Below are 12,428 nucleotides of genomic sequence, written 5' to 3'. Positions count from 1 at the left end.
CTTCTACTACTTCTTCTAATTACTAATACTTCGACTACAACTTCTACTACTACTGCTACTACAAATATCACTACTGCTACAACTAGTACTTATTCAAATGCTACTAATACTTCTACTGCTAATAATACTTCTACTACAACTACAACTTCTACTACTACTACTACAACAAATATCACTACCGCTGAAATTTTCTTAAGCCGTTCTTAACCGTTCGAATATCAAAATGTTCAGCTCTTTCAGGAGAGGTGTGATATGACTTCATATTTGTAATCTTTCAACTTTTTGAATTATTAAGCTTTTTGCAACTTTCTTTTGAATGGGATCTCTATGTAGAAAATCTTCAAATCCTGTTAAACTTCTTCAACTTTCAAAGCCTACTTCTTCTTCATACTTTCAGCTACAGACACCATAGTGAGACATTTCAACTACAAGGGTTTTCAGCAGTGCAGTTTAAATGCTTTCAAGCTTCAACATTTTTCAGACGGGTAGTCTCCCATTTCTTAATTTTCAGCAATTTTTTGACAATTAATTTCAGCTTTCAGCATTCCAACGCATTTTCAGCAGGAAATGCATTTTCTAGTTATCCTTTTTATTTGTCAAATCATTTCCTTTCTTTTTCCAGACGTATTGAGATGAACTCGTGCATGAAATCTGCACATGAAGAGCCAGAACTTATCAGCGTCTGATCTTTTTCTGCAGGGATCACTGACCGTTCCTCATCTCTGCTCCAGCGGGCGTAGACGAGGACTTTGAGACGTCTAGATTAACCTGTTTGTGGACTCGTCTGGTAACCCCTCGTTACTTCCCCTTCATGCTCAGCAACATGCACCATGAAAGCATAGTATGGCATCACATTACCTTTGATTAGGAGACGAGCTAATTCTAAGGCTTCATGAGGGACATTTTGATCATTTTGTGATTCCTGTGTCACTATGAGTCAGACTTCTATGTTTTTAGGACACTTCTGTTAAATTGAAAGTCATGAATCTAGATGTTGACACCTTTAAGAGCAGGTGAAGGAGAATATTTAGTTTTACTGGTGCAGATTCTCTCCACGTTGCCACACATCAGTTGCACAACACACACAACCGAACCCGCCCGGCCCCTGACTCGTGGCCCTCTGACCTGCTGATAATCCAGCCGTGATTCTGCCACGTCACACCAGCGAGCAGACAGATGTGTGTGCAGCTGTGTTTTATGTAACCGCTCACCTCACGGCTGCAAATGTGATGTAAGTGAGTCTCTCTCCCCTTTGGCACAGATTCATGAGTACATTCAGTTTGAGCACGGATAGCAGCATTTCATAGAGTTATACATGAAGGCGTAATCTAATACTTAACTGCAACTAATTCACATTTTTTTATATCAATCAATCTGCAGATTATCTTCTGGATTAATGAATGAATCCTTTGGTTATAAAATGTTCATCACAGTTTCCCAGAGTCCAGGGTGACATCTAGAAATGTCACGTTTTGTTCGATCCATAGTCCAAAACTCAAAGATATTCAGTTAATTATTATAGAAGACGAGCAGATATTCACATTTTGAACCAGAATAAAGGGTTAGCAGGGGATGTATTGGTTTATTTTTAATTTGCTAATAGTAATGGAAGATCTAGAGTGCAGAAATACTATGTTAAAAGTAATATATGAAGTACTTAAAGTTAAATTACTCATAATGCAGAGTTTCAGAATAATATACAATATATTATTGGATTATAATAATTGATGCATTAATGTGTTCATCACTTTAATGCTGCATCTGGTAAAGATGGACCTCATTTAATTATTTTATAAATGGGAAGCTTCACTTATAATAAATATATATATCATAATTTATTAGTTGATTATATTTATATTCTAAATCTGCAAAGTAACTAAAGCTGTAAAATAAATGTAGTGGAATAAAAAGTAGGACATTTGTCTCTAACATGGAGAGAAGTATAAAATAGAAGTAAACAACATTAAACACACACAAACAGATCAGTTATTTATATTTAATCGTAATTAATTCATATGAATTATTAACAAAATGATAAAAAGATTAATTAAAACAGAATAAACACGTGTTGTGTATCAAACTAAATCATAAAATGTTTGACCGCCTGAACTCACTGGTGATACAGCGTCAGAGCTAAGCCCCGCCCACCTCCATCACTGCAGGCTCGAGACACTACGTGACAGCGCGAGGAACCAGGAAACCGATGCATTTACCTTCACAATTAAAGTTGAGACCGCTAACTAATTATCATTTCCATTCATTTATTAATTTGTTGTAATTTATTAGTCTTTTAATCAATAAAATGTCAGAAAAAAAGGACAAAGTACCGGTCTGAATTCAATATATAAATAAATAAAAAATATAAAATAATTAACACATTTTGTAGCATTTAATCAATTTAAAAGAAATTCAACTTAACAAAATAAAATATATTTAATGATCAGCGCAAGTGAGCTGATGATATAATATTGTTGGTTATGAAGGTGATGCATACTTTAGGTTTTATGTTCTGCTGTCACTGATTTAAGGATTTAGTCTTTACATATTGTGTGTTTATTATGTTTCTGTTCAAGCCTGTGCTCTGCTTGTTAGTTTGTTTTATTAAATGACTGAGATAGTTAGAGATGAAAGTTAAAGCCATGATTACAACTTATTATTGACCTATTAGAAGCTGGTACCTTCTGGTGTTAGCCTAGGCAGAGGATTTTTTAATAAATAATAAAATACAACTTTATGTATGAGGAATATTGTTGTGCAACAGTTGCATTGCAAAGTAGGGAAGTGCAAATATAAGACCATATAAAACAAATGTAATTGTCTCTATCTATCCATCTAGTTAATCTGAAGCAATTGCTGCGTCATAGCTCTTATTCTGAAAGTCCAAACCGGAACAGCCTTGTTTCCCTTTCCGCCAGCTTGATGACGGAGAGGAGAGAGTCCTTGGATGAAGTACGTCTGGTACCGCATCCTCCAACCGGTCACAATCCAGCTAATATCAGCTGGAGGAGATAAAGGAGCAGCAGCCAGGCTGTAAACCCGTCACAAGGCCGGTCCGGCGCGGGCACATTTAGCAGAAACTTCGGGAGTCTTATAGCGAAAGAAAAGCGGATAAAATAAACAATGAACGCGACTGCGGAGTACGATTTCGAGCGTCTGTTCGACGAAAGACGAGCCCAGGAATGGATGCAGGAAAACTGGTATGTTAGCTTACAGAGAAGCTAAAACAAGAGATAAAAGATGTCGTCTTGGTCCTCTTCCTCCTACAGACTCAACTCTGTCTCCTCGTGTCCGTCCTGTCACCGGCTGTTAGCCACGTGTCTCACATTTACCGCCGTTAATCTGCTTCATATTCGACGTTTATGTGTCAATTCACACGTCCTTGAGGATGGACGACGTGACTTCATATTTTCCTCCCATAGGTCTGAATTAAAACTATTTGAGTGCAACAAATAGATGTTAGTCCGTCTGCTGTGCACGCACCTACAATGATCCCTCACCACCCAGCGACAGAGACGCAGAGTAAGACTGCAGTTTTGTGCACGAAGTGAAAGTAAAACACAGCTGTGGCTCTGAGACAGAGGGGAGTGAGCTGTACCGGGGGGAATGCAGCTCACATCCTCCATATCCTCACCCTCCTCATCCTCACCCTCTTCATCCTCCACATCCTCCTCACCAGGTCTGGAGCTTTGTGTAAATGTCTTTAGACCTGCTGCAGCATTTATCTTCTGCAGAGTCATCATGCAACTCCATGAGACCTCCAGACAGCAGCTGCATGGATCATTTTAATGTTCATAGGACGCAGTAATTCACTGTTAGTGTCTCCTCCTCTTCTTCCTCCTTTACTTTAACGTGCTTCTGTGTCAGTATCACTACAGGGAAGAGTATCTGTTATTACCGTGTTGCTGTGGGACCTTAAAACCAGCACGCTTCACCGTTGTGCTTCTGTCCTCACACCACAGCCACACCCTGAAACATCTTCCTTATCACCTGAATCCTGTCTCTCTGACACGTGCACACAAACCCTGTCTGTCTCTCTGACACGTGTGGTGCAACCGTGAAGACGTGACTTTAACTTGAACTCCGTCAACTGGTGTCATTTGCATGAAATACTACAATAAATGTAGATATTTATTATGCAAATGTGTCTCGTTAGATTGAAAGAAGAAAATAAATGAACAAAGTTAAACTTCAGAGGATGTTTCTCCCTTTCCAGAGGAAGCTCAAGTGCTCCTGTTTGCCTTGAGCTTGTTTAAATATTTATTATTTAATCTATGAACGTGTTTATCAGAAGTCAAGACAAAGATGACGTCTTCTAACGGCTTCTTTCTTGTTTGACCGAAAGCTAAAAATCCAAAAGTATTCAGCAGGATTTGATGCATTAAAAACTAAATGTTCTAACAAGTTTTTATGTCTGTCCTTCAGGATAGTGTGTCGTATGCTGAGGGTACTTTGGAGAACAGCAGGGGGTCCTTACATCAATCATAAATCCTAAAGAGGAATGATGTCGTTGGTGAAATGGAGGAAAGGTCACCCGACACTAGTCTGTAAAATAGTGAGTTTATAGACTAAATGATATTAATCGAAAGTAAAACCAACAGATCGCAGCAGAATAACATGAAAGCCTGAATATACTTTTAAACATCAGTTTGTATCTCTGAGGGATTTGACTTCATGCGTTCACCATCAGAAGCATTAACTGGGTCAAGCAGCAGCTACTCTAATATGTATTGTGACAATCTGGATTAGTCATCTGGTTTATTCCCAAACAGCCTCACAGATGTAACGCATATGTATGTATGTATGTATATATATATATATATATGTATGTATGTATATATTTTTGACATCTGTCACCAGACAGATGTCAAAAATACGTTTAGAGGCTGATTCAGGTCGTCCAACTCTAAACGGGTTCTAACACACAGCCTTTCTGTTTCTGCCCTTAATCAGTTTGTGTAAGTGGAACCAGATAAATAAAACTGACGTTCTTAATCTACAAAAGTAGACGGGTTTAAGACAGTCCAAGGCGGTCTAACGCTGGTTTAAGGCGGTCTAATGCAGTCTAACACGGTCTTATCTCCTTCAGTGATGCTGATCCGTGTGTTGTTCTGCTGTGTTGTGTCCACAGGAGCAAAGCCTTCATGTTCTGCGGTCTGTACGCTGCGTTCGTGTTCGGCGGGCAGCACTTCATGAAGGAAAGGCCGAAGCTGAACCTGCGCCGGCCGCTGATGCTGTGGTCGCTCAGCCTCGCCATCTTCAGGTGAGTCACGGTCCTCATCTCTTTACTTTTTATATCCTTTCACTTGAATTGATGAACTTGCTGCAGAAAACAGTCTGTGGTGTTTTCACAGTTAATCAGACGTTTTATAGAATAAATGATCATTTGAGATAAGTTATCGAGCGGTCGTGTTGTCTGAAACATCTTTAATTATGGTATCTTTAAGGTTTTCCTTTTGGTGGATCTAAGGGGTCTAGAACATTCCAGCAAAAAGCATGTGGACACAAGTGTTTACAGTGTTAAAATCTCAGCATGGAGTTTAGTTTACTTTGTTTTTCCTCAGCGTTTGATGCCGGCAGGGCTGCTCTCTGCTCCTCATCTCTGTCCCTCCATCAGTGTAGTTTTTACATTTTCAATAGGGAAACTAATTATCAAACAAGATTGTAGAGTTTGTGTTTTATAAAACCTGAGGTAAGTGGTGTCAGTGGACGGTTTCTCTCAGTTGTGTCTTAATATTGTTTGGCAGATGAATTCCTTCCTGCATCTCTGGATCGATGTATGACTGCAGGACTCTAAGAGGGTTTTATTGGCATCATAGAGATGAGTAATGTCGAGTGTTTATGGCAGCAGTAGAGCTGAAACATCGGACATTCAGTGGTGTGTTTAAGAGAAACGATGACATGGGTCGTAGAAATGACTCGGACCGTCCCCTTTGTTCTAGGCCAATTAAAGGATTGTATTTAATATTTAATAGCATGAAGCCTGAATAATGTGTGCAAGCGGTAACCTGAGAATGGCTGCTAAATAGAGCGAAGAATTTCATGTTTTTAACATGATCTGGTTCGGTTTATTTGGGGCAAAATTGTGCTAAATCTGGTTGAAAAATACCAGACTGTATTTGTGTTTTTTTTAAGATATCTTTTTTTTTTTAAAACAGATTTTGAGTCACTGTGTCAATGTCAAAACGTTCTTAATTATATGGTGACATGGAAGCATTTGAGAAGCTTTTTTAACAATATTTTATGTTTAATCAGATGCGTATAGAACTCTCTTGACCTGTAAATGGATTGTTATTTGGAGTTTAAGGTGGTATTTTAGATGTATGTCCAGGTAATGGGTAAACACAAATTATCTAAAATGATTTTCTGACACTGAGAGCAGCAGTGATGTGTTCAAGGACCGTCGGAGAGATGACATTCTGATGATTATGTTTGCTTTTACAGCTGCTGGATGTGATAGATTGTGTAATTTTGGAGATAATATTCAGAGGGTTAAGATCTCGGTCCCTCTAGCCCTCGTGTACACGTACTCCTGGTCACAGGTCCAGATTGATCTCGGTGTTGGGTCATTCACCAGTTTTCCGGCTGATGGAGAGGTTTGTTTCCGAGTTGCTCTGATGTGTTTGCGTGTCGTGGGTTCCCTCTGCAGCATCATAGGAGCCCTGAGGACTGGATCGTACATGCTGCACATCCTCACCACCAGCGGCTTCAGACAGTCGGTGTGTGACAACAGCTTCTACAGCGCCCCCGTCAGCAAATTCTGGGCCTACGCCTTCGTTCTCAGCAAGGCCCCCGAGCTCGGTAAGGTCCTCCAACCTCTCTGATACGGTCCTCAGCAACACAAGGGATTGTGTTTCTCGGATGTTTTAACAGATTTGCAATTTCTATATTTCCATGTCAAACAGGCCCCAATTATATGTTGACATGAGGCTTTTAAATGCATTTGAAAAAATGGTTATATGTAACCAACGGAATAAAAATAACATTGTTTTTAACAATATTTAACCAGACACATTAAGAACTCTGTTATTGGGAGTTTAAGGTGTAATTAGTAAACACAAATGATCTGAGAGGATTTACTGACTCAAAGCTTAGATGGACATGAACCTGAAGAGATGAAATCATTTCTCTCACTTCCTCTTCGTAGCGCTTAAACTTTCCAGTAAATGTGTAATAAGCAGACAATCATCTTAAGAGCTGCTCCTCCGTCTCTCTGTGGAGGAAGATGCTGAGATGGCAAGAACATCCCGTTAGAGGATGATGGATCCAGAGACGGTGTTTCCTCAGCTGCAGACAGGAAGAGTGTCGACATAAATACTCTGTACCGTTAAAGACCTGCACACCGTCCATCAAAGGGTAACGTGAGTGCAGCCGAGCTGTTGCTCGTCATCGCACGGGAACCTACGTACGTTCGTGGTGCAGAATGAAACCTCTTAACATCTAACTAAGTTTGTGCTGGTTAGGTTCAGCTGGTGCTCTTCTAAAATATATGAACGAGCATCACCTGATAACAAACGGTGGTGCTTTCAGCAAAGCCCGCGGAAAATAGAATAAAGTAAACGGCATTTAAAACACAAAACAACAACATTTCACCTTTAAATGGGTTTCGAGCTTTGAAACTAAAAGGAAAGCTCTTAAACTTTATGTCATTTTGCGATTGAATTTTGTCTGATCTTAAAGTACTGCTCTTCACGAACCCTTCGATGGTCTTCCTCCCCCAGGTGACACGGTGTTCATCGTCCTGCGGAAGCAGCGCCTCATCTTCCTGCACTGGTACCACCACATCACCGTGCTGCTCTACTCCTGGTACTCCTACAAGGACCAGGTGGCGGGCGGCGGCTGGTTCATGACCATGAATTACCTGGTCCACTCTCTCATGTACACGTACTACGCGGTCAAGGCGGGTGGCCTGCGGGTGCCCCGCCCCTTCGCCATGATCATCACGGCCACCCAGATCCTGCAGATGGTGATGGGCCTGGCGGTGCTGGGCCTGGTGTACCGCTGGATGCACGAGGTGCGCTGCCCGTCCTACTTGGATAACATCGCGTGGGGCACCCTCATGTACCTCAGCTACTTGGTCCTCTTTGCCTTGTTCTTCTACAAATCCTACCTCGGGGGCTCCTCCGGGGACAAAGGGTCCAAAGCAGAGTAGCGTGTCTTGTGTTGTTGAAGCGTGCCATAACGTAGAAAGTGACCAGCTGCGAGGCGGCCATGACTGTGTGAGCCACAACCAGCTGATTGCTTCATGCTGACTCATGGGCCTCCTCAGTTTCACCTGACTTTTTTATAGGCACCTGTAGCTCGACACAGTGACGCATTCATGGATTTAGAGGAGACCGGTTCAGGTTCATTTAAAGGCACAGTGCGTAGGGCATCTTTCAGCAGAAATGGAACATAATATACATAAATATGTTTTCATTAGTGTATAATCCCCTGAAACTATTTTCGTTAGCTTAGCATGACCGTCATAAATACATAAAGATCAGGAGGCGGAGTCCGCCGCGTTGCACCGCCATGTTTTTTCTACGGTAGCCCAGAACGGACAAACCAAACGCTGACTTTCAAGTGTTTACGTCACCTGTCTGACGTCCGTTGCTCCTCAAGTTGTAACGGTCAGGACGGTCACAGGCTTGTAAAGTCCAGGAGTGAGCGGAGAGGTATTTAGTTAGCAAACAGACCACTAGATCCTACACACTGTGCCTTTAAGAAGGGAAATAGAGTAACGTGTTTGTGCTTGACAAACACGTTACTTTGTCCTCACTGCATTTATATTATCGCCTCGGTGACTTAGACTCTTGACCAGTAGAAAACAACCTTTGAAGGACAAATGTGCGTTTGTTGTAACAGAAAAGAGATCATCCTTAAAAGCTCTGAAGTAGAACAAAATAATAGATTTAATGTACTGATGAATTTAGAATAGTTAAAGGAACAGTTCAACATGTTGGGAAAAGGAAGCTCGTCACGCTTTAAGTATTGATCTGATGGTTAGCTTAGCATAAAGACTTGCAGCAGAGGGAAACATCTCTCCAGTTTTATTAGTTTTATCTAAAGTGGGAACAGAAACCTCTAAAATAACGTAAATAATTAAACGTCAAAAGTCCTGCTTCCAGTCTTTACGCTAAGCTACGCTAACACTGTAACACACCGCTTAGACGGAAAACAAGAAGTCCAATTACCCAAAATGTTGAACTATTCCTTTATAATCTGTTTAGTACGAGCACAAGCGTGACCGTCAGGATAGTGAGTTTAATAACAAAAGGGAACAAAGACTTCACAACGCACTGAATGAAAGAAGGTTGTTTTATGACCTTTAGTTTCTCTCACACACACACACACACACACGTAGGTCTTTCTTTATCTTCAGTGTGGTGACAGTAAGCTGACACACACTTTGAGAAAGAGGAACACTGACGATCATTAATCACACACTGTGTGTTCTCACAGACGATAAGATCCGAACACATTCCTCGTCTCACAGCCGCCCAGAGAAACACAACCTTCCAATGAGCGAGTTGTGTAACGCGTTGTTTTAAAGTCCTTTCTGTTCTTCTGTTTAAAATAAGACGGAACAATACGTTTACACTCGGTCACTGTGCACACGTTGCCTTCCGCAGCTCAGCTCATCACTGACACCGGACGGAGAGTTTTACATTCTCTTGTTTGAAACCAGCAGCAGACGTAGAAACCTGTGTTTGCACAAGGACGCGATGCGTCATGTTTGTTTAAGCCGAGATCTGTTTTATGAATCTGAAACTGACTTCCACAGTTACTGTAGTACTACTACTGTGAGTACTTGTGTTTGCTGTAGACTTTAGACCTAAAAGAAAGAGCCGTGGTTTCTCTTATTGTTCTCCGAACTCTTCATGCAGGACTGATATCTGATCATGTACCTGCAGTAATGCTCCAGTCATCATCACACATCACAAACTAGTTCATTATTGAGTTTAAAGGAATACTTGACCCACAGAATGAGCGTTTGTTACAGCTGCTCACCTTGAACTGTTGAGGAACACTTTGTTTTTCTCTCACGCCAAAAACTGAGAAAAGTCAGACGAGAGAAAACGTGTTCTTCAAGAATTCAAAGTAAAACGAGGTCAGTCGTTTATATACAGACTGTCGTTGTGTGGATGAAGTTTTCCTTTAATTGAAACAGACTTTAAGATAAAAGATGATGTATAAAAATGAACACAAATAGGCAAACACAAATGATTAGTTGAACATTGAATCAATTGATTCTGGTTCATTTCTTCTGGTTGATCGACGCAAAGAAATCTGTGAAAATGTGACTCGGCCCCAAAACTACGAGTCAAAGTCGTCTTGGATCACGTATCTGAGAGTCCGTGGCTGTGAAACCGGAGAGCGAATGTGCATTTGAAGGATTTAAAAGGATTTAAAGCTCTCTGGAGAGTTTCCAGTATTGAAATTAATGTAAAGTATGTGATTTTATGTAACAGGTAATATTCCTTTAACCCTCACGTTGATCTTTATTTGAAGATTCATGCATGAAGTGTCAACTCACATTCCTCTTTTGCAAACATAAGCTAATGTGTGTAAAGTTGTTTCATGCTCACACAGTTTGACTTTACCGTAGTCAAACTCCTCCTCCTCTACTTATTCCTCGTGTGCTGTAATCCAGATTATTCCCCCCGACCGACCGACCGACCGACCGCACACTAGACGTGATCTGATCATCACTGAGCTACAGTCTGGTTTAAATTGTGCGTCATAGATTAATATGTGGGCTGTAGAACCACTGGAGACGTTACAACACGTGTCCATTTGTAAATAATTAGAATCTATTTATTTTCTATATATTTCTCCAGCAGATGTGAAGTTCACCTGGTAGACGTCAGTTTATTAGGATTATTTCCCATCCAGATGTTTGTACGTTCTCTCACATCTGCTGAAGGAACTCATCTCGACACCGTTTCTGCCTCTCAAGTGTTCAGAGCTGGAGGGTCGGACGTTAATACTTCATGTTTAATTAGTGATATGTGTAGCTTCATGCCGTCCTCTGTGTTTTCTCCCCCGTCGGGTAAATGTGTGGTAGCGCTTTAGAGATCGAGGGCTGATTCTGGCTTGAACATATGAAGTAAAGACGATTGTTCTGCCGTTAAATCGAACCTCTTGTACGTTCTGTTTGTTGTGGAGGAGCTGACGTTCACGTACTGCAAGGCTTTAAACAAAGGCTCGTTGTGTTTTCAGCACTTCCTACGTTACTCCGTGAGTCGCTCGCGTAGCGTCATGTTTTCACCTTTTATTCATCTGCAGCACGTCTTAAAGTAGTGTCATGATGTCCTCTGTTTGCAGATGTTTAAATCTGTGCAGATGTTTTATTCTTCCGGCCACAAAGAATCTATGAAATCACAAAACCACCTTTTTGGAAATGTAACCATGGAGTGATGTATGAAGTGCTGACTCCACTCGTGTGGCTCTGAATGATCCTTTCCACCAACATGAAGCTTCAGTACTTCTCTCTGCTAGTGAACCTGAAGTTCTACTGAAGCAGAGAAGGAACCAGGTGAAGTGTTTTTGTAGCGTCAGTGATGATTCCTGCTCAGAACCTCTTTAAACTTGAAGATGATGATGTTGGGGTTCATGTGTGTGCCAAACGATGCTTCTGTTACTTTGTCCCGTCACGGATCGATGAGACGAGTTACAGGTTGAAACGTTTCAATAAATACGTCACAATAACGGTTTTAAACGGACTGCGTTCATTGTTTCAGAGGTTTTCTTTGTGGTTCTGTGACAGAGAACCATATTAAAAATCACTGTTTCTTCTTTCATATAAAGGTTTTTGGGATGACAACTAGATTTTGTTTGCTCAACTCTTTACAACACATTGAACCTTGAACCTCGAGACCAGTGATAATCCGTCCTCCACACTCACAACCACGAGTAACAAAGAAACGGTCTCTTTACTGTCGGCGTCCAGGCTGAGATATGAACCGCTGCTGGTTTGAGCCAGCTGTGGGCGGCGACATCAGAGGACGATGAGGAAGCTTCGACTTTACCTGATACGTGCGTAAAGGATTAAGTTCACGACACACAGCTCTGCTCTGTGACTGTATTTCATGTTCAGAGTTTGTGTTTCACTGCAGCGAAATCCCACCAACTTAAATACTCCAATCATCACTGCAGTGGTGGAATCAAGCAATGTACTTAAATACAATTCTGAGGTAAAGTTAGTCGTCGTTTGTATTACAGAAGGAACGTTTAACTGGTTCTGAACCAGTCTGTGTAGTCCTGATCCTCTATCAGACCTCCATCAGTAAAGAGACCATCAGAGAGAAGATGGTCTGTTTCTATAGAGTTATTCTTAATGCTCGTCATCGGAGCCACCGGGTCGGATTCTGGTGAAACCAGATGAACTCATGCAGGTTCACCAGAAACTCCTCCAGCTCAGACTCCAGCAGAGACCAGTCCACCGT

General features: G+C 41.2%; 1 protein-coding gene across 1 annotated transcript; it reads left to right on the top strand.

Moving 5' to 3' along the window:
- The first annotated feature begins 2,925 nt into the window (after nt 1–2,925).
- LOC116381735 (elongation of very long chain fatty acids protein 6-like) lies at nt 2,926–9,209 on the top strand. Its single transcript, XM_031844124.1, has 4 exons — nt 2,926–3,197; nt 5,129–5,260; nt 6,647–6,798; nt 7,719–9,209. Exons 1-4 carry the CDS (start codon nt 3,121–3,123, stop codon nt 8,147–8,149), a joined length of 792 nt encoding a protein of 263 aa, XP_031699984.1. The 5' UTR covers nt 2,926–3,120; the 3' UTR covers nt 8,150–9,209.
- The last annotated feature ends 3,219 nt before the right edge of the window (nt 9,210–12,428 follow it).

The sequence above is a fragment of the Anarrhichthys ocellatus genome, unplaced genomic scaffold (genome assembly GCF_004355925.1).
Source record: "Anarrhichthys ocellatus isolate YVR2014 unplaced genomic scaffold, GSC_Weel_1.0 scaffold4, whole genome shotgun sequence".
NCBI lineage: Eukaryota > Metazoa > Chordata > Actinopteri > Perciformes > Anarhichadidae > Anarrhichthys > Anarrhichthys ocellatus.
This window is presented reverse-complemented; position numbering and strand designations above follow the sequence as displayed.